The sequence below is a fragment of the Acinonyx jubatus genome, chromosome A1, assembly GCF_027475565.1.
Source record: "Acinonyx jubatus isolate Ajub_Pintada_27869175 chromosome A1, VMU_Ajub_asm_v1.0, whole genome shotgun sequence".
NCBI classification, from domain to species: Eukaryota; Metazoa; Chordata; class Mammalia; order Carnivora; family Felidae; genus Acinonyx; species Acinonyx jubatus.
The window spans coordinates 193,142,162-193,166,922 of record NC_069380.1 but is presented as its reverse complement, the minus strand read 5'-3'; the positions used below and the strand labels follow the sequence as shown (position 1 = coordinate 193,166,922).

Here is a 24,761-nt window from a genome sequence, read left to right as displayed (position 1 = left end):
CACCAAAGCTACCATTAAAAGCAACAGCTAGTTTCACTGTTTACCATGTGCCCAGCGCCACACCTACTATACAGGTATCACCCTGAACCCTCCCGCCATCCTCCGAGGTGGGTGTCACAGCCTCCATTTTACAGAAGAAGAAACTGAGGCCAGATCGTTGGTTTATGTCACTCAGTCACGGTGGCCGTGCTGGCACGAGGTGGAGCCAGCTCCAGGGCACAGGCTCCACTGCGGCCCATAACGCATGCCTCCCATGGGGCCTTCGTCCCCGGCAGGGTGGTAAGAAGGGCTGGGCCTCTGGGGGGTCAAGTTAGATGAGCCAACATTAAAGGGCTTGGGAAAGCGAAGAGGCCTCCCCAGGGAATCCCACACCCCTGGTGGCTCAGGGAACCCACGGGGGATCAGGGGGCTTCACAAGTCACTTCCACAAGGGGACGGCCAAGCAGGCTCTGCCCTGAGGGCTAAATGGAGGAAGGGAGGGGCTCCCTGGGCTGGAATTCAGAAGGCCATTTATCAGCGCATTTCCCTGAGGCACCCCGAGGCACCCCTCTGTATGCCTGATAGCAGGTGATGCAGGGATCTTGATGACAGGAAGTCACATGACCTCTCCACACCTCCTACCACCGCTGTGTCATGCAGTAATAGTCCCGGCCCTGCCTAGCATACGTGTAGAGTGGAGATCCAAACAGGATGATGGATTTGCAAGCCCCAGGTAAATGCTACATTGCCACATAGTAGTGAGGAATTAAGTTATTAGGATAATTACTGCCTTTACATAGGTGTGGGTTTGTTAAAAATGTCAAATCCTGCCACGCAGCCATTAAACCCTAGTAAAAAGGGGAAATGTGTCAGTAAAAAGTTGGGACTCAGCGCCACACCAAGGGGAAAGGCACACACTGGGCAAGGGAAGAGATTCAGCTTCTGCTCGGGAACTGGGCGTGAGGCACAGCTGAGAGCCGCGGTGGGAAGGGGCGCCGGGCCATGGCAATGTCAGCTAACCCCACTTCTGTCCAGGTCAGAGGCTCTAGGAAGGAATCCCAGGAGCTTAACAGGGTCCCCTGATGGACCTTCTCGACCCAACACCCTAATTCTGCCAGGAGTATCTGAGATGTTACACTGACTTTTGAGACCCACCCACAAGAGACCTTCACAAACTGGAACGTGTTTAGGGAATGTGCCCAAACTGAGCGAAGGACTCAGTACCACCTTCTATGAGCCGTGGCGGAAGGAAATGAAACTACGCAGCCTGGAGAGAAGGCTGGTGGGGGCCACGAGGCCACGGTCATGGCCAGCAGCCCGTGTGTCCCAGGGAATGGGATGTTCCGTGTGGCTAAAGGCAGAAGGAGGGCTAAGAAGTGGAAACTCTGGGACAGGTGGACTGTCAGGCCCAGCTAAGGAAAAGCCATCTAACGGGAACCCTGTAACAGTAGAACGGGCTACGGCAGGAAGTGGTGAGCTCACTGCAGGGGGCAACGGAGGCTAGACAGTGGCAATCCCAGATGTTGTGGAAGGAGTCTGTGACCACGTACCTGCTGCTGTCCGGCCACCCCCTTCTTGCCTGCGCCTTCCATCTTTGGGAAGCCCGGCTGCCCACAGGTATCCTCTTTGCCGCAGATCATCAACAACCTCTTGAGCTCCATGTTTTCCTCCCTGGGTCAGAGGCAAACAGAGAGGTCACATTGCCGGCCCTGTGTTAAGAAGCCTGGGGTTCTCAGACCTACTACTCATCACCTACTACTACAGCTGAGTTCTGGGGAAGAAGGGAGGACCCTGAAACCTTCCCTTGGATAGAACAAAAGAAGGCATCCTTAAGCCACTTTGCTGGCAATGTGGGCTTCTCTGGAAGTCTCTGATCGTCAATCAACAGCAGGGTTTCCCAACTGTGGGAGGTCGGCAAACAGGAGAACTCCAGGATGTGTCCAAACCTGCATCAAATAACTCTGACCGCACTCTAGTGAGGAAGTTACACCCTTTCCAATCATCTTCAAACTTCTTGTGTAGAGCATGGGAACAGTCTCAGCTGGTGCCGATAGGTCTTGAGCACTCCTCCAGGACTTGCCAGTCTCCCTCATTCACAGGACAAGGGCAGGCTTCAGGCTCAGAGCTTTCAGTGGGTGGCGGCACTCTGCCAGGACTTACTAACACCCAACACCCTTCCGTGTTCGTTGTATTTATTGTTAGGGTTGTCTTCTATTTATTAAAGGTAATGGTGTTTTCCATGAACTCCAGTGCAACTTTTCTTTATCATCATTTTAAGCAAAAACATTATTCAAATTGAAGCAAATTCTTAAATCAATAAGGTAGGTGATATAGGGCATAATAAACGTGGTGATATGGATTCAGGTATGACTGAAGTACGAAAAATATTTCTTTACGTTCTATTTGCCAGCTAAGTTTCCACGTAATAACAGAAGAAAAAAAAAAAGAGAGAGAGAGAAGTAAAGTGGCTTTCCCAAGGTCACACAGCAGGGACTTGCACTCTTGCTTTCTAGTCACGAGTCATTCCTCCGACCTGGGGTTTCGGATCCATGGATGGAGTCATTACGGCTCTAAAACTCCCAACTGTTTGGCCATCCAGAAGTAAATAAATATATGCTGCCTCAAAATGGCACAACGGCTCAGTGGTTACATATGACTCTCTCTGGGCCTCAGTCCCCCTCTGCACCATGAGGGGTCTGACCTGCATAACCTCAAAGGGCCCTTCACACTCGGACAATCAAGAGCAGTGTTTCTCAACTGTAGTCCTGGGTCTACCTACACCGTAATCACAGAAGCCCTTGGGAAAATGCCTAGGTCGGCTTCACTTCCACTGAATCAGAATCTCAGCTGAGGAGGGAGGGGTGAGAGAGTGAAGCTGTAATGCCTTCCCTGACCCTCAGTGATCCTGAGGCACAGTGAAGTCTGAGACCAGGAGGCAAATGAGGGACCCCTGACTGTTGGCAGGAAAACAGCAGGACATGACGGTGGCCAGAAGAGGGCAGCAAAGTCCTGAGTCCTCTCCCCACAGCAGACTGGCGGTTGCTAACAACAAGCTAAGGGGGCAAGTTCCCAAGGAAGGAGTGCGATTTGTACAGACCCTCTTCTGAAGCTCTCAAGGCATTTTATAACGGTACTAAAAGGGCCAGAGAGGAAACACCAAGGTACCCAAGGAAAAGGACCAAGAGACCTGACATCCAAAGCCTCAGAGCCCTCAGCCTTCAGCCCAGAAATCGGTGCCATGTACTATCCCTCTCTTCCTGCCCACCTGAGTCCTCACTCCGGAGGAGTCTGGACTTACCGCAGCCTCTCGGCAGCCTGATCCCGCTGCTCCAGGCCCTTGTCCAGCTTGGCCTTCAGGGCCTCATTCTCCTTCCGAAGCTGCTCACACAGGGTCTGCAAGGCAGAGAGGTAGATGGGGGCAAGGTGAGGGAAGGGTTGGACCCTAAATGCAGCTTGATGATGGAGGACAGAGCCATGTCAGGTCCCAACACGTTACCCCCTTTGCATGGCCTCACCCAATCTGTCTCAGGACAGCTGAGAACCCAGGTGCTAGGCCCATGCAGGCTCCTCTATGCATCCTCTCCCTCCGGAGCCAGCCACGGGGATGCCTGACCAAGAAGCGGCCACAGGGCCTTCTGGTCTTCCTGGGCAGAGAGCTCCATCCCTCCTCCTCCTGCACTGCTGTTCCTACAGCGGAGAACACTCCTGCCCCACAGCCTTCTCCCCGGATCCCTTCTACTCCTGCTTCAGGTCTTAGTCTGAACATCACTTCCTCAGAGAAGTCCTCCCCGACTCCCAATCTCGGGTGAGTTAGGTCACCTCCATTATTATCCTTGGTCACCCTTGGTGCTTGTGACAATTACGGCCAAAGAACCACTCGTGTCATTGTTTCCTTAACGTCCACCCCCGACTCTGCCCGCGAGTCTGCGGGCTCCCGGAGGGCTGGGACCCCCTCCCAGGACCCCAGCCCAGCTCAGCACTTAGCACGGTCAACACTAAACTCTGCTAAAGGAATGCACGACTGAATGACTGAATGGCCAAGTGAACGAATGAACAGGGGAAGGGCTGAGTCCTAGGAGGCCCATGAGCTCAGTCAATCTGGAGAATGTAAGAGGCTTCCAGTGCTGTCCAATGGTAAGTTGGAAAACAAGGCATTCAGCCAAGACCTCAGCAATTTCTCAGGTGTGGCTCGGGCTGGCTTCACTGCTGAGACACAGTTCCCTCCTCTCCGGATGGGGACAACTATTCCTTCTCTGCCTCCTTTACAGGGCTGCTCTGAGGACAAACAAGACCGCCAGGGTGCAAGTGCCTGTGACCTGCCAGTCATGTGCTGATATATGAGGCCTCCTGTTCGAAGCAGTGCGGGGGGGGGGGGGGGGGTGGGGGGGGGGTGGGCGGCATGGAAGATGGGCAGCCGGACTCAGGGCCCCGCAGACGGGGAGGGCAGGGAAGTGCCGACCGGTGACGTGATAACCCACGTCGGTACAAAGTTACCCACTTTCAGCAAATACTCAGTGAGCACCTAGTACATGCCACGTCCATGGCTAGGTGCTCCTGCACTCGCTGCCTCCTCGGGGCCTCGCTGCTTCCCCAAAGCTGCGTAAGTCACCTGGCTCTGTTTTAAAAGTGAGTCATCGCAGGTGAAATAATTTGCATGAGGTTGCACAGCTGCTGAGAATCGCTGCGGGGACTGTGCTCCACGTGGCAGACCCTCAACTGGTGTCTCCCGGCTGTGCGGAGGGTGCTGGGGGGGCGGGGACCAGTGGTATTCACTGCATTCCACCTGCTCCCTTCCATGTCCTTGTCCCGGGCTGTCTGTGACCATGTGATTACTTGTGGCCAATGTAAGTGAGTGGCAGCGCCCCGTGTCCACTTCTGGGCTGGCTCAGGCCCAATTCTTTGGTCTTTCCTGTGGCTGTGGCTGCCTTATACACCAGAGCGCACGAGATGGTGGGGGCTCTGTCAGCCTGGGCCTCTGAGTAAACCGGGGAGCAGAAACTAGCCCCTGCCACATGGAATTGGAGGGAAACTGTGTGTCAGTTGAGGAGATTTCAGAGCTGTTTTGTTTCCACAGCAAAACCTAGCCCTTTCTGACTAACACAGGGGAGACCTGAGAAGGCTGCATGGAGGAGACAGCCTGGAAACGGAAGCTGGTAGGACATGAGGGATCCGAGGCCGAGAGAACGGAAAACCACGGTGACTGGTTCCAATGTCTAGCAGACGCCTTGCACCATACCTGGCTTTGACAATGTTTGTCGAGTGAACCAAGAAACAAATCAATGAATAACTGAGGAGGAATTGGATTAATGTGGCTCCACCCACAGGCTAGGCAAATACCCAGGATGCCCTGGCCAGAAACAAAACATCCTGCTCCTGGTCACTAAGGGAAGGCCAGGACAAGGATTCACGTGCTGTCTACCCTTCCAGTCCAGAGGGCAGTTTCCTCCCAGTCCCTGAGCACAAAACAGCTGATAGAGAGAGGCGGTCACAAAGGTCGTCTGCTGCCATCAAAGGGAGCCAACAGAGCTTTCCTGTGAGGTCCTGTGATTCACTCACTCACTCAAAAATGCACATGTAGCACCTGTTAAGTGCTGAACGCCGGGATACCTGACGAATATAGCAGACAAGGTACCTGCCCCCCACCCCTTGTGAGACTTACATGCTAACAGGGAAAAAAATCAAACACAAAGTAAGTAAGCCATGTAATAAGATAAAATTATTACAAACTATGATAAGAGCTAAGAAGGAAACACATACAGGAGCTCGCTATATAAAAAACGCCAAAGGCTGGCAGGACCCCCTTTGACGAGGCCTGGTATCACTCCCCATTTCAAAGCCAAAATGGTGGTACTCAGAGTGATCTTACTCCATGAACAGCCCCAGGTTTACCTCCCCGGAGCTCAGTTTTGACACCCCGAAACCCCTGCCATCAGAAGGGTGTCTCCCTCAGCCTGGCACCCCAGACCCTCACAGCATGTTCTGGTCACTCCCTTCAACATGTCCCTCCCTCAAGGTGGGATGGGAGTCCTGCCCTCTCCCCGGAGTCCTCTGCCCCTCACATCTCTCCTCACACCTGTCTCCAGCCTGGACGCCCCTCCTGCTCTTGTCAACCCAGCCCTTCCCAAGGTCACACACAGTAGACGTCTCCCCCCCCCCCCCCCCCCCCGCCGCAACTTCCATCAACTGGAATATCTTGAATGTCTGCTGACATGAATGAGACCACAGACCAGTGACTGACCAGTGGCTGGCATGGTCTAGGAAGGAGGAAGGAGACTTCAAGTTATGCCTTGTCACTAAGGTGGCAGGTGCTCTGATCCTCATCAAGTCCCAGTTTTGCCATCTGTGAATCCTTCCCTATCCAAGGTCCCTGAGGCTAAGATCCCCTGCCCAGTACGGATGATCAATCACCATGAAATTCCAACAGTGACCACTTGCTATGTTTGAGGCTGCTCTGGGTGCTTCATTAATAATACAGCCATCCCACGAGGAAGGCATTCCCCACTCCATGGTACTGATAAGGACAGTGTGGCACAGAGAGGGCAAGTGACCTGTCCACGGTCATACAGCAAAAAAGAAGTCACTACTGGAACCAAGGACCATTCTATTCCAAGGCCTAGCCTGGCCTAGGAAGGAAAGCTGACTTCACTCCCACGGCACAGGGAAGGTTGGGAAAGAAAGACTCCCCGGTGGGGAGGCAGGTTCGGATGATGGTTAAGAGCATGGGATTTAGAAAAGAACAGATTGAGGTTTGAATCAACCATATCGCTCACTAACTGGGTGACCTTAGGCAAAATAATCACCTCTCCAGGGCTGCACCCCCACCCGTGAAGTGGGGGTAATGATGTTACCACCATAGGGGGCAGGGACAATAACATATACAGGCTGGCTTCTGTTCCTTCCCCCCACCCCACATGTGAAGACCAGAGGCAGGGCTGCTGCTGACCTGCCCACATCCACGCCCCGAGGGTATCCCCAACCATGAAATTTGCATTGCCCACCCACATTTTCCAATTTCCTTCCTCTTCCTCCTGCCTTCCCACAACTTCCTCACTTTGCTCACTACCCTGAACAGTAAGCCCAGAGTCAGCCCCCAACATTGCCCTTAGACATGCCCATGGTACCCCTGGATCCCTGAGAAGAGCTGGAGGAGGGGGGGGAGGGGGGAGGCACACCTGCCATCCCCGGCAGCCCTCCCACCTGCTGGCCTCACCTGGAGGATGGAGGTGCGCTGCTCATTCTTGTGCACCTTGGACGCCAGCCGGTTGAACTCGAGGGCCATGCGACCCAGGTGGGTGAAGAGCTGGCTATGGTCTGGCTCCTCGGCACACACGCTCAGGGTGGTCTCCAGGCGCTGCAGGTGCAGCATCAGGTTGGTGTCCTCGTGGGGCAGGGGGCCCAACTCCTGGCGGGAGGGAAGGGACACTGACTACTCTTCACCGGGGGCTGAGTAGGCACCGCCGACCATTCTCCCTCTGCTTCCCCGTGCCTCATGACTCAGTTTCCCCTCTGATCCCAGCTAGCCCAGGGAAATTCTCTAGTTACACAGGTTCCCTGTCTGGGGCTGACTCACGGGGCAGGACCTGGGGCTCCCAGGCCACAGGCGGGCTTACCAGCAGCACAGTCACCTTCCTCCCACACTCCGGGCCTCGCTGAGCACCTGTGGGTAAACCACTTGTCCACCAGGTCTCAGAATCCTCACCTCCTAAGTGCACACACACTCCTTCCTTCCCTTCTATCTCATTGGGTTCTTATGAAGGTGAACTGACTTATGAAAGCTACAAGCCCAGGAAAGTGGTGTCGCTCCATGTCACTGCTTCTTCGGCTTGGGGACTCCTGACCAGGAAGCCATGCAGGGACCAAAACTGTCCCACTTCTATGTCTATGTGTGTCTTCTGGGGAATGGTCCAAGCATTCATCAACTTCTCAGAGGACCCAAGAGTCAAAACAGGTTAAGAACCATTGCTCTAGATAGTGCAAAGAACCCCAATCTAGTAGAGTGTGTAAGAAATGAAACACACTGTGGGCACGACAGTCGAATCTCAATAACCAATCAGTCTCTTTCTCTCTCTTAAGCCACCTCTCCTCTGTCTAGAACTTTCTTACCACAGATAGTGCCGCAGTTACACCAATACCGTGCCCAAGGATCCTTATCGGCACCTTACAGCTCACTGCATCGAGCCCAGCTCCCCTACCGGGTATCTAAGTCCCCACCTTCCCCTGCCTGAGCCTCCGTATACCAGGCTTCGGTCCCACAGTGTCCTCCCTGCTCATCCTTCCTGGCCCTGCCCACATTTCCGCTCCTCTAGCAGCCTCCCCTAAACGTTCATGGAAGTCACGGACATCAGAGCTACAGGGGAACCTCAGGGCTCAGGCTGGGAAATCATGGGATGGGGAGAAGGAACTCGCCCAAAGTTGCCCAGCAAGTCAGTGGCAGAGCCAGGACTGAACTTTGGCTTCCTGGCTCTCGATCCAGTGCTCTGCCACACTGAACTCCTTTGTCTCTGCATTGTGCAGCACTAGAAATGCCCTACAGCCACAGCGTGGTGCTCAGTGAATGCCTACATAATATTGTTAGCACCTTATTCTAACAGGAGATAATGTTGCTTCTTCAATTCTGCATTCATTTCCCCCACTGCCTCTTCCCACAAAGGATTTGAGGCGGTGAATGCTGCTCTATTTAAGGCTCATGAATGGCTTCATCCCTCCGGTTTCTCCAACCAGTCTGTAAGCTCTCAGGCTGGCTTGGCTTGGCACGGCACAGAAAAGGCACATGGTGGGACTAAGGAAGAACTTATTAACAAGATGAAAGTACTGGTCCAAGGTCACAGACTGAACTACTCTCTGAGCAGCGGGGTCTTACCTCCTGAGCCAGAATCTCAGAGCCTTCAGGCATAGGGCAAGACAGGGGGCAAAAGTTCCCAGGAGACAATATACAGAGACTTTCTACTACTCAGACCTGCCAGATACGGTGAGGAGCCACTTGTCACTGAAGGCATGCCAGCGTAAGCTGGATGACCACTTGATGGGGACCTTGCACTGGGGACTGACAGACACAACATGAACTAAAGAGCAACATCTGTCCCCTAGGCCTTGGTGAGTTGAGGAAACAGGACATCAAGGTGAAGAGTTAGGCCACTTACTGTCTTATTACCACCACCAAAAGCAAATCTCAAAGTGGAGAGGGAGGGCGAAGGAGGAAAGGACAGGGCTTTAAGACTTTTGAAGAATATTCCAGACCTTTTGCCATGGTTCTCCAAGAAGTCTGCCATTTTAAGAGAGAGCAGAGGAGGACATAGGTGGAATAAAAGCAGCATACAGGGTAAGGTATAGAAAGAGTATGCTGGGTAGACACCCCAGAGTTAGAGGTGTGTGTGTGTGTGTGTGTGTGTGTGTGTGTGTGTGTGTGTGTGTGTGTATGTGTGTGTGTGTATACATGTATGCCCTGAGGGGAAGCCTGGGAGGAACAGACGGCCTGCACAAAAGGATAAATCACCTGCCTTAAGCTGCTCTGGGCTTCTCCGACCCCTTCTACTCCAGCCAGGCTAGGAGCCCACAGGCCCCAAAGCTGAGTCATAGTGTGTAGAGGCACCCCCCGACAAGGCAGAGACCAGCAGGGCTGGCAACGTGCCCAGGCTTTCTCAATGGTCGGGTGTCTGTATGGCCCAAGTCGGGGAAGTCACCAGCCAGGAATTTGCATATGTGAGCGAGAAGCACCCCTTGCCCTGGCCCCTCGTGTATCCCCAGGTAACTCCAGGGTGCCCAAGGGATCTCAGTGGATCCTATGCCTCTCCGCCAGGGCTGGGTGACTGAAACAGAGAGACATGGGACGTGCTGGGGACCTGCCATCCACTCACCATTGTGTTTCTGGCTTGGCCACCACTCGCCGGTGGAGAATTCTGCTCCTCGGCGGGGACCACTTCAAATTCAGACGAGGTACCCTGTGCAGAAAGGGAGTTAGGGACTGCCCGAGAGAAAGACACCTCACCCCTCCGCTGGGGCCTCGAGACTGAGAGCAGCAATTCAGCTGGGCAGCCCCTCCATGCAGAGGCTGAGCTCACAGGGCGGAGCCACGTGACTTCATGTGAGACCACAGAGAAGGATTCTCAACAGGTCTGCCCACACCCCACTGTGTGATCTGAGGTCACTTTCCCCTGAGGCGAGTTTCCTCATCTGTAAAACAGGGATGTTGGACTAGTGACCTTGAACGGCTAGCACTTTACAATTGCAGTCTCTTTCAAAGGCCGTGCACTTTTAAAATGTTCTCACAGACTCCATTATTTCTCAAAGCAACCCACAGAGGGCTCAGAGGGTTATATCTGACAGATGAGGAAACGGGAGAGCATACGGTTAGTTAATGCAAAAGCAGGGACTGAACCCAAGGACTGCAAGTCCAACACTCTTCCTATGGCATCAGAGCGGTCTCCCAGGCCCAGGTGTCTCTAGTTGGTCACCCAGAGAACACAGATAGCATTTAGTATGGCCACCACCAAGGCGGTCCTGTGCCAGCCTTGCCAACCCAGTCCCAGAGATCCCAGAGGAGTGGTCTGATCTGCAGTAAGTCCCAAGGATGCATCAACAAATTTGGAGAGACTTTTACAGGATTTGCCCGAATCCCTGGGTGGCCAAGGACTTCGGGACTTCTCACACCTCTCGGCCATGCTGAGTAGAATGTACCGGTTGTGCAGCCAGTGGATAGGCTGATAGTTCGTCTCAACCAGGAACTGACTCTGGGATTGCTACCAAACCTGGTCTCCAAAGCCTGTTCCAGACTTGCCTCATCTCAGGAACAGGCAGATACGTGGAAGGATCTGTACTCAGCTTCAGCTGAGCCTCGTGGTCTCTAAGAACCCCGCTCTGGATCTCAGCTCTGCTCTAGAAAGTCTCCCTTTCACCTCCATTTCCTCAGAAACACTCTTCTCTCTCTGGACCCCATCCGTGGGATGAAGACACTGAACAATATGACCACGTGGCTCCCTTCCAGGCCTGGGATACCAAGAAAAACTTCTCAAGGCAAATATGGAGAAGACACCTTCTGAGCCCCCTGTGACAATCTGAGTTCCATGTCACATCTGTCTGTTTTCCCAGCACTGTACCTGGCTGACACATGCTTGGCATTATACAACTCAGTAAATGAGAGGAATGCCCTGTGCATACCAGAGTCTTCCTGATAAGTTTTCACCATGGCCTTCGTTTGAAAATGGGGAAATCAAGCCCCCAGAGAGACAGAGATCAACTTGCCCAATATCACCTAGCAAGTCAGAACCCAAGTTCCTTGACTTTAATCCTCTCTCGTCAAGTTCTTGTATCTGCCAATGAGCACCTGAGGTCCAGGCAACTTTCAGCCATGACTCCAAATGTAACTTACACTGGATGGAGGTTTTTGGACCGTCTCTGCCTTGTTGCTGGGGTGTGCAGGGTCAGCAGGGGCTGCTGGGACATCTGCCTCCTTTCCTGGAGAATTGAGAACACATGGATAAGCAGCAGGAAATGGGGGAAAGCCCAGATACCATGCCCTCGCGGACAGCCCCAGCCAGAAGAGTTCTACCCAAGTCTGGGAAAATGAGAGGTGGTCCTGCCAGGGCCAGGTAGCCTGGGAAAATGACTGGAATGATGGGGACAGAACCTGGGCAGAGAGACTATCTTCTTTGGACTTGCTGGGAAAATCCCAAGGTGGCCACTGCTCCTCGCTACCCGGGACCTGCCTCAATGGTACCAAGGGAGACACTTTACAATTAACAAAGTACTTTTATATTTGTCATCTCAGCCAATTCTCATGACAGCTCTGTATCTGCATTTTGAAGGAAGGAAACTGAGGCCTGGAAAGGTCACCAGATGGCCCACAGTCACGCAATCAGCAGCTGCACCTCTCACTCAGGGCGTGGGCCTGGCACCACGCTGGGACTCAGAAATCACTGCTGAACAGACAAGAGGCTGGAAATGCCCTCTGACGGCAGCACAGTGGACTCTGGGATCATCACTCTCCTCCATTTGTCCATTCAGCAAATGTAACCACAGCCGATGGAAGGCTCGCATACTGGCCTAGGCCAAGACTGTAGGTAGGCGGCAGCACAAGGCACTTGAGCCCCATGTGTGGGGGCCTTTTCTTCCCTTGCCCCGGACCTTGCCCCGTACTCAGAGACATGCTGAGGGATGCGTGGTGACCACACACAGGACCACAACCCTCCCTCACAGGTGACGTGTTCCTTTAACAGGCAGTGTGTATGCCTTACATTTGAGGTACACAAATGTTAGCAGCAAGCTAACAGGAAATCCAGATTCTTCCGTGGGCCCCAGCGGTAAATGGAAAAAGTGGGGCCAGACCAGAGAGCTTTTGGTTCATGTGCCAAGTCTGAGTGACCCGAAGTAGCTGTCTGGAATGCTAGGCCTGGCACGTGGGAGCTGCTCGTTAAATATCTGCTGACTAAATACGCTGATAGAGATCCTGAGGCCACATCTCGGGTGCAGTGCGTTGTTGTGATCCATCGCTAATGTCTGCCAGGGCCTCAGGAGTGCTGAGTCACCAGCCATTTTTACACAGAATTATTTTCAAGTCCCTTCCAAGTCTGACCTTCTCAGGGATGCTGTAGACAAAACATGACTAGGAGGATGGTCTGGGGCCCAAGGATAAATGGAGGAGATGTGGGTTTCTGAATGAGGAGGGACACCACTGTTAAGGGTCTAAAGACTTCGGAGTCTGCTGAACGCCCGAAAACAACCCCGGCCCCCCAGTACCTGTGAGCTCAGCCAAGTGGTCAAAGGAGGCCAAAGAGGGAGATGGCGGTGGCAGCAGCTCGCTGTCCTTGACCAGCTCCTCGGCCTTCTGCCGCAGCCTGGATGCTTCCATCTGGGACTCTTCCAAAAGCTCCCCTGGGGAGATGATGGGCACAGGAGGAGCAAAGGAGTTACTCAGCTCAGTGCACTGGTTCTCCTGGCCCCATGCCCCTAAGCCTGCTTTTGCGTGGCTTCTGATGCTGCGGGTCCTGGGCTGCATTCCCACTGTTGCCTTGTGGGCCGAATGTGACACACCTCATTCCAGCCCCTAGGCATAAATGGGCCAGGTAAAGAAGGGGCCTCACAATCAGGGAGAATGGAGTAGAGGGGAATCTAGAACAAACTCTTGACCTCCTGGCACCATCCGTCCTCCTGCCCCACTGCGGCCATTCCTGGCCAGGGGCTCTCAGACTGCCCATCATGGTACCTGCGGCTACCCGCAACCTACACCACCCTGGTCAGGGGCTGCCTGAAGGGAGGAGGTCCTTGATAATACCACCACCCCTCTCGGCCTCGGTTTTCCTTCTCCTACAAGTGGAGAATGGGAAACTCCACTCCCCCTTCCCTAAGCTGCCATTCCAAGCAGAGATCTGCCAAGCAAGGATTCAGCATTTAGAAAATCGGGCACATGAGCTCACCCCCAAAGCCTCAGGCCAGAGAAGATGGCAGCAAAGCAGAGGAAGAGTTTTAGGGGCATAGAGGAAAGAGACTCCTCTGGACAGGGTATCAATGAATCCTTCGCATGACTGGTTCAGTCACGTGGAGGTAAGCGGACTTGCTCCAGGCAATGGGGACAGCTCGGGCAAAAGCCAGGAAAGGAGAAATCAAGGGACCTATTCCCACTTTGCTTCAAGCCAAGCTCAGCTCCCTGCTCCAACACTTGGGGACCATGCCCTCGTTGCCCCAGTGACGCCAGCTCTCCTATTTCTGGTGCTTCTGGAAGACGAGGCCATTCTGTTTCCATGTCCCCAAACTGGGCCTTCTAGCTCCTCCCCCACCTCCATGCCTCCTTCTAGGTCCTTCAGGTATTCCGAGTCCTGTCATCAGAAGGAGCTGGGGTGCTGGGGTGCTGGGGAATCAGGGCTGGGAATGCTGCCATCATGCTACAGAAGTGCACAAAGACACAGCTGTGGGACAGGAGCCAATGCCGGGCCAGGAGGGACAGTGGGATGACTTGGGTGGGGGCATATGCCAGCTGGCATTGCAGGCTGCAGGGAGGAGGCTTGCAGGGAGAGCGCAGGGTCTGTTTTACCTAACATCTTTATCCCTTGCATTTTTTCCTTCAGTCGGGAATTCTCCTCCACTAGGCGCTCAAAAGCTGCGGAAGCCTCTCCTGGAGGCACGCCGCCCCCAGGGTCGTAGATCCGGTATGGTCCTCTCCCTTCCATGAGGGTGGCTCCACCCCTGCCGTGGTGCCCACTTGGCTGTAAGGACAACAGCAGTATATCAGGGGGCAGGCCAGGCCACTGAGGCATCCTAGTCAATCAATGCCCCCAGAAGGCAGTCCCATAACCCAGAAAAGAACACAGCACTTGAGGCTGGTCTGGTCACAGCACAGCAGAGCAAGACAGTCACCTCCTTTGATCTGGACGCTGTGTCTCTATTAAGAGACACCCAAGAGTGGCATCAGTTTCTTTGGGCAGCCTCACTGTGCAGCTGGTTCATTTGGAACAGTAATCCACCATGGAGTACAAGAAAGAGCAAGGGACTTGGGAGTCAAAAAGCCTGAGCTCACGTCCTGTTGGTAGGGTCCAGAAGGACAGGGACCTTGCATTATGGCAGCCCCAGCGCCCAGCTCGGCAGAGCTATAAAGTGAATGTCCAGTGAACACTTAATGACTGAACAAATGGTCTAGCCATTAACTCACTGTGGGATTGTGGGTAGTCCCCTCCCCTCTCTGAGGGGAAATGAGAGTCTTCCACTAAATCAGTGATCTTTATGGTAAAACAAATGGGCCCTCAGGGATAAGCAAGTCAATCCAATCCAAAGTTTCACTCATATGTACGTTATCTTTTCTAAAAGAAAGAAGAAGGAGAAACCCTGACTAATATTTAATACACTCAATTGACACTGTCACCCTCTTCCTTCAGTCTCATATCATGTATGGTCTGTCCCTTGCAGTTCTAGTGAACAGATAAATTTTCCATCAAACGACTATCTACTTGTGCAGCAAGGGTTTTGCATCAATCTGTTCAAGTAAGTTCATCTGCTTTATTTCATTGGAAACTGCCCTGCAAAGTGATTGGAGACGCCTAGTTCTGGAACTTAGCAGAGAAACTTCTTTCTTCCTTCCAGTCATTCATTCATTCATTCATTCAGCAATTATTAATTGAGCATCTACTCTGTGCTGGGTACCAGTCTGGGCACTGGGCAATTATCAGCAAATAAAACAGACAAACAAATCCCTCAGGGAGCTCACATTCTAGTGGTCAAGACAGACAGACAGCTCGATGATAGGTAGATAAACATGGTATTAGGGGTGATTAAAACATCTATGGACAACAATTAAGCAGGGAAGTATGAGGCAGGGAACTTACTTTTAAGTGGAGTTGTCAGGAAAGGCCTCACAGAGAAGGAGGCATTTGAGCAAAGACCCGAAGAAGGTGAGGGAACTAGCCATGCAGGTTACCTGAGGGAAGAATATTCTAGGCAGAGAGAATAGTTAAGGGCAAAGGCCCCGAGGCTGAGAAGGGGACCCAGCTTCCAGCCCTGCAAAGGGCTTGCCACCCAGAAAGAGTTCCAAAGGGCAGGCTCCACTGGAGACCTCAGAAGGACTTGGGGCCCCAAAACCTCCTTCCCAAGATCATCACCCCCAGGGCAGGAATCCTCAAAGGCCCTTTGAGCACCCACACAGGGCTCACTGAAAGAAAAGGGTGAGCAAGTGCTAATAATGACAGCCCCATTCATTAATCATCTACTCGCCAGGCACTGCATTCACCGCTTCGGGTACATTATCTCAGGTAAGCTGTGCACCAACCCTAAGATACCAGCTAAATTATCCTCATTGCATAAGGGAGGCTCTGTGAGGTTAAGTACCGCAGCCAGGATTACGTGGCCAGCACATGAGAGCCAAGATGCAAACCCAGCCTTGCCTAGGAAAGCGAGTTAAATTAACCCCCTGCTACACTGGCATACAAACTCCCATTTAAGATTCAGCCCCAAGGGCCAGACAACGAGTTCCAGCCTGTGGGGTAACACCTGCCCGAGCTATCAGGTACCTTCTGGGCTGTTTCCCCTGCCTTGCAGCACAAGAAGTAATAAGCATTTTGACCAGAGGGTCCATATCACCACCGAATGGCATGGGCCAGAAAGAAAAAGAGAGTTCTGGTGAGTGGGACCCCTCCCCCAAAGACTGACAAACAGAAGATGAACATGTACTTCGAGAGGCACCCACGCCCTGCTGGGCCCCACAGACGCAAAGGACGGCTGCCCACACACCCGACACAAAAGTCATCACTGAGTTTAGGGGGGACTTGTTTTCAACGTGAAAGGTCAAGGTTATACAGCAGAGCATTAAAGCACCAACGCGTTCCCCGAACTACGAGACGGCATGGGGAAGGCACTTAGCACAGTGACTGGTGTTTAGCAAGGTGCTCAAAAATGTTGGTAGACATGGTGGGGGAGTCCTTCCTCTGCACTCCCCACTCTCCTCATGTGCCTCTCCGGCCAAATACTTACCACCCTGTATATAACGTATGTGACTGTTGTAAGCATTTGTGCATTTGACTGAGAACTTTCCGGAGGCTGTCACCAGCCTAGGTCTGGCACCTGGAAGGTGGGCCATGATTGAGAGCTGAATAGAGTTCACATATGGGAGGACTGAAGGCTTGGAAGAGGCTTGTAGCCACTTCTGGTGATAAGTGGCCCCATGTGTCCTGGGTCCTGCTCACCACTCTACACTCACCCTAAACGGAACTCGCAGCTGACATTCCATGATGACTTGGGTATGTTTTTTTACTCCGCATCCGGGTTGCCCAGTAGACCAGGAGCTCTATGAGAGCAGGGGTCAAGTCCACCTTGTCTACCAGCGTATCTTCAGAGTGGTCCACAATAGAGCCTCAGTAAGTGTCTAATCAGAGCAGAGAGAGCCTGTGACCTGCCTCTGCCTCCTGAGAAGCCAACTGAAAACATCCCAAGAGCCTGGCTGTGACCCGCCACCGACCGGCGGCACTCGGATGGCCACATGCTTCTTCTTTTTTTTTTTTTTTTAATGTTTATTTATTTTTGAGAGAGACAGAGACAAAATGCGAGTGGGTTGGGGCAGAGAGAGAGGGAGACACAGCATCCGAAGCAGGCTCCAGGCTCCGAGCTGTCAGCACAGAGCCCGACACAGGGCTTGAACTCACGAGCTGTGAGATCATGACCTGAGCCGAAGTCGGATGCTTAACTGACTGAACCACCCAGGCACCCCAAGATGGCCACATACTTCTGAGACCAGGGCCGGCACAACCATGCTCCTTTAGGGATGCCCGGATGTCAGGCCAAGTGACAGAGCAGGATATGGGATACAGGAACTGAAACCTCATCTCCGTGTCCTCCAAACTGCATGACACTCAGTGTTGGGGAGCCAACACAGAAGGGGGTTCAGGGAAGCCAAGGAAGGGGCAAGCAGACTATTCTCCCAACTCCAGCCTCGCAGGCAGCGCCCGGGGGCAGGGCGAGCAAACAGGCTGCGGGGCAGGAGGCCGACGGAGCCCACACACAACAGCCCGATGTGAGAAAACCCTCTCTGGAGGTGAGGGGAGCCACCCAGGGGAGGGCCTGGACTTCTGGAGGGAAGAAACGCAGTAAGAGAAATGGGGAATTTCCACATCCTGCTGACCTCACGCCCAGATGGTCAGTGGCAGTTCCAGGGTGACTGCCGGGCAGATGGGAACTCTCTTCCTGTCACTGTGGTTTCTGTAACCTTTCCTGAAGAGGGGAATCATTCCCAGGATGACGGAGCTGGAAGGGAATCTCCAAGGCGACTGGCATGACCCAGGGGTCCTCTGAGGGAAGGGCTGCACCCCTCTCCTGTCTCCCACAGGCAGCCGCCTAGTCTTCCCTGGTCACAGACGGCACAGTGTGTGTGGAGGGGCAAGGGGGGGCGGGCCCCAGCCCCTGCGAGGGGCAGCACCGAGGCCAGCGCCGAAGCTTCCTGGACATCGGCTCACCTGACTCTCCCTCACAGTATGAGGACAGCGAGTCAGGGCCCAGAACGTGAAGACCAAGGTCACTCAGCAAGATGGAGCTGGAACCAGAAGGTCCTTGCTCTCGATCTCGAGTCTGCCCGCTGCCCTCGCCCTCCGTTTCTGCTCCCGAGCTAAGATCCCACTGCAAAGCAGAGACCCCGCCCCATGTTCTTATAGGATCTGGTAGAATCCACGTCCATCCGGGCCTGGTGCCAGCAGCTACAGAAGAGCAAGTGCCACACCAGCAGTGCGACACCGACCCCCACCCCCTTCTGAACACAGAAACAGCCGGGAACGAAGTGGCAACCGCTCAGACCTCTGTCCTAAGCAAGAGCTCAGCTAAGGGATGCCCTGGGCTCCCACAGCCGGCACCAATGGCCTGGGGGTCCCATCTGGGGCAGAAAGGGGCCCAGACAGATGGGAGGCCAGGCAGCAACCACAGAGTGTGAGGATGGAAAAGATGCTGTTGAACCTGAAGCAGCCCCAAAGAGGAGGACATGGCGTGACGAGGTGACAGAAGAAGAGCCAAGTGGGTGTGGTGGGGAGGAGGGGGGGGGGCAGAAGTGTGGGCTCAAATCACAGCCTCCATCCGAGAAGAAAAGAACTGAAAGAGGTTGGACTTGGAATTGAACTTGCATTCCAGCTCCCGCACCCAAGTGTTCTGGCCCATCTGAGACTGTCTTGTGATGAGCCGTGGGCTGGTTCCAGGAGGGGGCTCCCAGGCCCTCCAAATGACACGAGCTTGCATAACCTGTAACGTGTGCAGAACACCTAGCAGTGCCCCACGCTTTGTTTTTCCATCTGATTGTCACAACAGCCGTGGGAAGATGACAGGGCTGATGTCTGTTTGCCAGATGAGGAAACTGAGGCCCCTGGGGAACTTTAATAAGCTCAAGCTAAGGCTGCTGGGCACTGGCTGCACGCTGCGGGAAGTGAAGTTCTCCCTGCCCCCGAGGGAAAAGCCTGAGTGGCTCTCTGGTACCTGGAGTCAGGAGGTCCCAGGTAGCCAACGGCCACATCCCCAGGCGGAGGCAGGGGCTGCCAGGGATGCCAGTGGGAAGGGGCAACAGAGGGCCGAAGGGAAGGGGTCTCTAGGAAGGAAGGCACCGGACAGAAAGTCAGAAGGTGCTAGCATCTACTCTGCTGCCCACTTTCATGGCCATAGGCAAGCCTGCCCACTCTCTGCACACCGGGTCCTCGTGTGCACAGGGAGGAGCCTGGACTAGAGAGAAACATGGTGATGTCGTAGGGCGGGCCTAAGGATCAACCAAGACCCAAGCCCCGGGAGCCAGCAGCAAGGCAAGGAAAGAGAGGGGGCCCAACACACCGGAGGTAGCACAGCCGTGGAGTCAGGAAGAAAGGGTCCCGATACAGGGTGTGGGCGATGCAGGTGAGGCACACAGTGTGTAACACTGAAAGGGGTGCTCGAGTGCAAGCACGGGACCCGGAGCAGGAGCCCCCCTCAGGTGTGGCACCAGGGGGCGTCACCTGTGCTGACCCCTCCCGAGTCCCAGGTCTGTCTACCCCTGCAGGCTGTGTGCCCCTTCTGAGCCTCAGCTGCCTCTGTTGCACAACAGGAATAACAAGAGAACCCACCTGCTGTCAGATTAAAGAAATTAATCGCAAACATATGTGTACAGTTGGAAGGGAGTTCTCACTTTCTACTTCATACTTCCTGGTTACTTGATTTACTCAACAAGAAACATTCATTTTATAATAAAATTTCCAAAGTAATTATGATGTGTGTATAGCACCTAGTTAAGTGCCTGGCACGCAGTGGGTTCTTAGTAAAAGGTTGGGGCAGCCCCATAACTCCACCCCACTGATTTAGGGCCAAGTCTCCCCCACTCCCATATACTCCCCCCTTTTAATGGAGTTTTTACGTTTCTCTGCCAGCTCGGTAAGCTAGGTCGTGACACCCACTGAATTTCTGGTAACTGCAAAAAAAATCGTTGAGCACGGACACTGGTACAACCACAGCTAATGGAGACGCAGCTCTGAAAAGCCGAAGGTACCACACTCACCAAAGACTGGGAAGCATCTAAGCCTCCCTTTCCTCAACTGTAAATGGGAATATCCTCCAACGCTCCCCCCCACCACACCCCCACCGCCCGGGATGAGAGGAAGTCATGAAAGCACCTTGCAAAGTAAAGCAAACATCTCTTCGTGTTCGTACTTTATGATGATCTCCAGTCCTCCCCACCCATTTCACAATCATCAGGGAAACTATGGACCCAGGGCCATCCATCAAAGAGCAAGCTGTGCCCTCTTGATGACCATCAGCAAGGACACAGCACCTACTTTAGAGGGCGTGTACTTGGGAGCACGCCCTGGCATCCTTGTCAGTGAGGACTTAATGCACTCTTGGCAACAATTCGGTAATCAAGAGGTTGAATGTAAAAACAAGGAACTGGGCCCAGAAGTCATGGGATCGAGGCAACGTCCACCAGAGCAAACATCTTCCCCTCACTGGGCTTCAGTTTCCTAAAAGGAGGGGCCTGTATCTGCAACACTAGCAATAACATAAGGGATTGACTAGAGAATCTTTAAGGCCCCTTCTAGTTCTGACATTCCAGAACTTACAATTTATCGTCGCCCCTTTCTGTAACCGTCTGACCTTGAGAAGGCTGCTCTCCTCAGCTCCAATCCCTCCTAATTCCCAAGTGGATTCCCCTGAACCAAGAGTCTTCCCATAAGTGCTATCAGAGTGCCTCTGCCGCCCCCAAGAGCAGTCAGAGAGCCCCAAATGATGTCTACAGCCCTTCGCCCGGTCCTCTCCACCTCCCTAGCATGCACCCAGGCTCCAGTCCAGCTTGAGGACTGTGTCCCTCAAACACAGCACACATCTCCTCTGTGTCCTTCTTCCTCCCGTCCCGTGCTGCCTCACCCACAGAGGGAGCCCCACTGGCTCCACTCAGCCTCCAAGATGCAGGCTCCCCATCATGAGCCTGGGGACAAGACCGTGGACCAGAACCATCAGCTGGCTGGCACCACTGCAAAAGGAGGAGAAGGAGCATCTGACGCAAGCTGGGAGAGGACCTGGCAGTTAAATGCTACCATATGCCAGGCACGGGGCTGTATCATTATGCACATTGCTTCATTTTCTCCTCACCATAGAGATGAAAACTGTCCCTGTTTTCCAGCAAGGAAACCAATCTTCTCAGCTAGATAGTGTTATCTCTATTTTTCAGGTAAGGAAGCCGACTCAGAGAGGTTAAGTCACTTGCCTAAAAACACACAGCTGGTGAGTGGCAGAACAAATAATCCAGGCTCAATCTGTCGGACTCCAACACTGGGTGCCCTTTCCACTGGCCTGCACCGCCTGAGAGACAAGGGGCTGAGGCACAGTGGGAGGAAACCAGTCCTGCCATCTGGCTATCTGGAACATGCTCCCCAGTTCCCAGCACCTGCCTCCATGCATCTCTAATTTTGTATACAACCAGGCCCCAGTCTGCCCTTGATCACCTGCAGTCACCAGGGCTTAGAATCTCAGGCTGGAAGGAAGCTCAGGGGAAATTCAGTCCTGTACTTATCCAGTCCCCAGGGGAACCAAGGGACTCCAGATGACCATCTTAGGGACCCAACTTCCTCCCTAACGACCCTCCCCTGGGTAACCAACACTGGCTGTGGTTAGACTACTCCCAGTTTGACTTCTACCAGCCTTCACTTTACCCTCTGGGGTCCTCTAGAATAAGGAACAAGATGCCCCTCTTCTCCAGTTCAGCCCTGCAGAGATTTGGAACCTACAGCATTCTCTTGAAGCTGATTAGACCCCGTTCCCTGTGCTGTTCCTTGAGGGACTGGCTTCTAGACCCCTCCCTCAACCCTCTACCACTACCCTATCCGTAGCTGGTCCTGAAATTGGACACAACACTCCAGGTGTGGTTTACCTGACCAAACAGAAGAACTTTCACCTCCACCTTTTTAGGTATTGTGTTTCTCTTGATACAGCCTTGTGTACATTTGTTTTTCTTATAGCTGGGTCACCCACAGCGTGGAATGTTGTTTCTCAATGACGTCAACACCTGCTTGTACGCCTGATCAGTTGAGAACAAAGTTCTCATAGAAAAGTAACGCTTGAAGTTTCAATCATCTACAGGACCAGAGGTAACTGACTATATCAGTAATCCTCTAAGAATCCAGAAATTTTTGCGTCACTGCCCACAGGAGCTGAACAAAAATGTGCACTGCCACATGCTTTGTAACTGCGAAATGTCCTAAACGTCCCCCAGGGAGGCACTGGTTTTATAAACCCTGGTGCATTCACTCACTGGAATACTATGCAGTCATCAAAAAGAACGGGGCAGACTGATGTGCAATGACATCAAAACATGTCCATAAAATATCGTTAGGGATAAAAAGCAAAGTATAATACAATAATAATACAATACTATTTTTGTATTTCTTTTTAAAATTTATTTATTTTTTTTAGTAATTCCTACAACCCAGTGTGGGGCTCCAACTTACGAACCTGAGATCAAGAGCTGTATGTTCTTCTGGCTGAGCCAGCCAGGCACTCCAGGATACTACTTTAAAAAAACCCCACATACAACTGCATGTGTGTCTATATGTACGTACATGTACGTGTAGATACACAGACATGTACACGTCTATATACATACATGTGTGTAAAAGCTTAAATCACATAGAAGAAGGTTTGGAAAGATGCACACCAAGCTGCTCTAGCAGCTCTAGAGAGGGACTTGGGATAGGGACTAGAAACAAAAGAAACTTTTATTTTACCTATAAAACTGAAACTCTTTTCAAGGGAAATCTAGTCCTGTTCTATTTTAAAAATACAGTTGGGGGGCACCTGGGTGGCTCAGTAGGTTGAGTGTCTGACTCTTGATTTCGACTCAGGTCATGATCCTAGGATCATGGGATTGAACCCCACGTCGGGCTCTGTGCTGAGTGTGGAGCCTGCTTAGGATTTTCTGTCTCTCTTTCTCTTTCTCCACCCCCCCCCCCACCATGTGCACGTGCACACTCTCTCTATACATAAAAAAATAAAAATACAGTGGGGATAGGGGAAGGGAAAAAGAAGGAGAAAGAAAGACATCTTTCTTTTTTTAAATTTTTTAAAAATGTTTATTCATTTTTGAAGGAGAGAGAGAGACAAAGCGTCAGCAGGGGAGGGGCAGAGAGAGAGGGAGACACAATCCGAAGCAGGCTCCAGACTACGAGCTGTCAGCACAGAGCCTGATGCGGGGCTCGAACTCACAAGCTGTGAGATCGTGACCTGAGCTGAAGTCAAGCTTAACTGACTGAGCCACCCAGGTGCCCTGAAAAAAGACATCTTTCATTTTTTACTTTATGCCTTTTGTATTGCTTTAGTTCTGGGGAATTTTCCTCTGATGAGAATGTCATTGTAACTTTTTTAAAGGGATATCTTGAAATAAGTTTTAAAAATTTAAGTGTCTTGGGGCACCTGGGTGGCTCAGTCAGTTGAGCGTCCAACTTCGGCACAGGTCATGGTCTCACGGTTCGTGAGTTTGAGCTTCATATCGGGCTCTCCGCTGTCAGCACAGAGACGACTTCGGATCTTCTATACCACCACCACCCCCCCCACCGCCACCTCGGCCTGTCTCCCTCCCTCTCTCTCTCTCTCTCTCAAAAATATATAAACATCAAAAAATTTTTTTAAGTTCTGACAAGGTCATGACAATAGGGAAGGCCCATTCTTCTGGCACCAAAGGAGGCCTGGAGGGCTGCGGGCAGGGGTGAGAGCTCATTATGTACCTGCTTCATATGGACAGACAAGGTTATAGGGATTTGATCACAAGAAAATTCCAGGAGCAAGTTTTCTAGTCAGGGAAGTCAGTGAATGGAGAGTTGGCAACTGTAGAGGCGAGTTTCAACCTGGAAACTACCGGAAAGGATCTGGCTTTGGGAAGGCCAGGGCTGGCCTTGAGATGACAAAGGCGGGAAGAGAAGCAACAGACTTTGGATAACCACCCTCAACTGGGAACAGTACAAAGCTCCCCGCCCACCGCCTGTGGGTCCTCACAGCAGGAACACCTGCTTTGCTGGAGAGGAAGCAGAGTCCAGACAGGTGCAGAGCTTGGCTCAAGGCCACACGATTGCCAAAGGACAAAGCAGAACCCACACCTGATCATCTATCACTGGTTCCACCCTGTACTCCTTGCTACCGAAAGCTTCCTAAGAGGGGTTGAGAGAGCAGCCCCAGCAACCCCAGTCCATGTTCCTTCCATCCCGTGCGTGCCTCCTCTCAGCTCCTGCGATCCACAGGTACACACACTCTGTGCCTAGAAGCCAGCTTCCATCCCAGTGGCTGGGACATCACTTGGCCCAGAAGGAGTGCCTCAACTATCAGCCATGGGGACAAAGGGCACCAGGTCCACCCTTAGACAAAAGGGACTTGGCTGGCCTTCTGTCTCCCAGTCCCCAATATGCCCAAAGCTGGTTAGCCAATGAAGGCTTTCTTCAACTTTGTAACTACCCCTCCAAGGGGGAAGGGGACAACCTGTAGGAATTTCCCTTCTCGGGGACGTCTGGGTGGCTCAGTCAGTTTAAATGTCCGACTTTGACTCAGGTTATGATCTCACGGCTTGTAGGTTCGAGCCCCGTGTTGGGCTCTGTGCTGACAGCTCAGAGCCTGGAGGCTGCTTCCGATTCTGTGTCTCTCTCTGTCTCTGCCCCTCCCTTGCGTGCGTGCTCTCTCTCTCTATAAAAAAAAAAAAAAAAAAGAATTTCCCTTCTCTACATATGGTGGAAGGAGGGCTCAAACCCTGGCTCAGTTCCTTGCCAGGTGACCCTGAACATACTACCCTTGTTCCTCCCCGTGGAAATGCTGGGAGGACCAACTAGGAACCACAGAGC

The 24,761-nt window shown here is 52.8% G+C and overlaps 1 protein-coding gene across 5 annotated transcripts in view; it reads right to left on the bottom strand.

The window, feature by feature from the left end:
* Positions 1–24,761, bottom strand: part of TNIP1 (TNFAIP3 interacting protein 1) — a 52,427-nt gene that overhangs the window by 16,549 nt on the left and 11,117 nt on the right. For 3 of the 5 annotated variants that reach the window (XM_053200027.1, XM_027077439.2, XM_027077433.2), the window contains exons 2-8: positions 14,003–14,174; positions 12,712–12,846; positions 11,345–11,430; positions 9,834–9,917; positions 7,190–7,381; positions 3,278–3,372; positions 1,530–1,650 (exon numbers count right to left, since the gene is read on the bottom strand). In XM_053200027.1, the coding sequence (XP_053056002.1) occupies positions 1,530–1,650; positions 3,278–3,372; positions 7,190–7,381; positions 9,834–9,917; positions 11,345–11,430; positions 12,712–12,846; positions 14,003–14,138 (849 nt within the window). In that variant the 5' untranslated portion in view covers positions 14,139–14,174. The remainder of the gene's footprint in view (positions 1–1,529; positions 1,651–3,277; positions 3,373–7,189; positions 7,382–9,833; positions 9,918–11,344; positions 11,431–12,711; positions 12,847–14,002; positions 14,175–24,761) is intronic. The other 2 variants (XM_053200035.1, XM_027077446.2) reach the window with 2 other exon arrangements.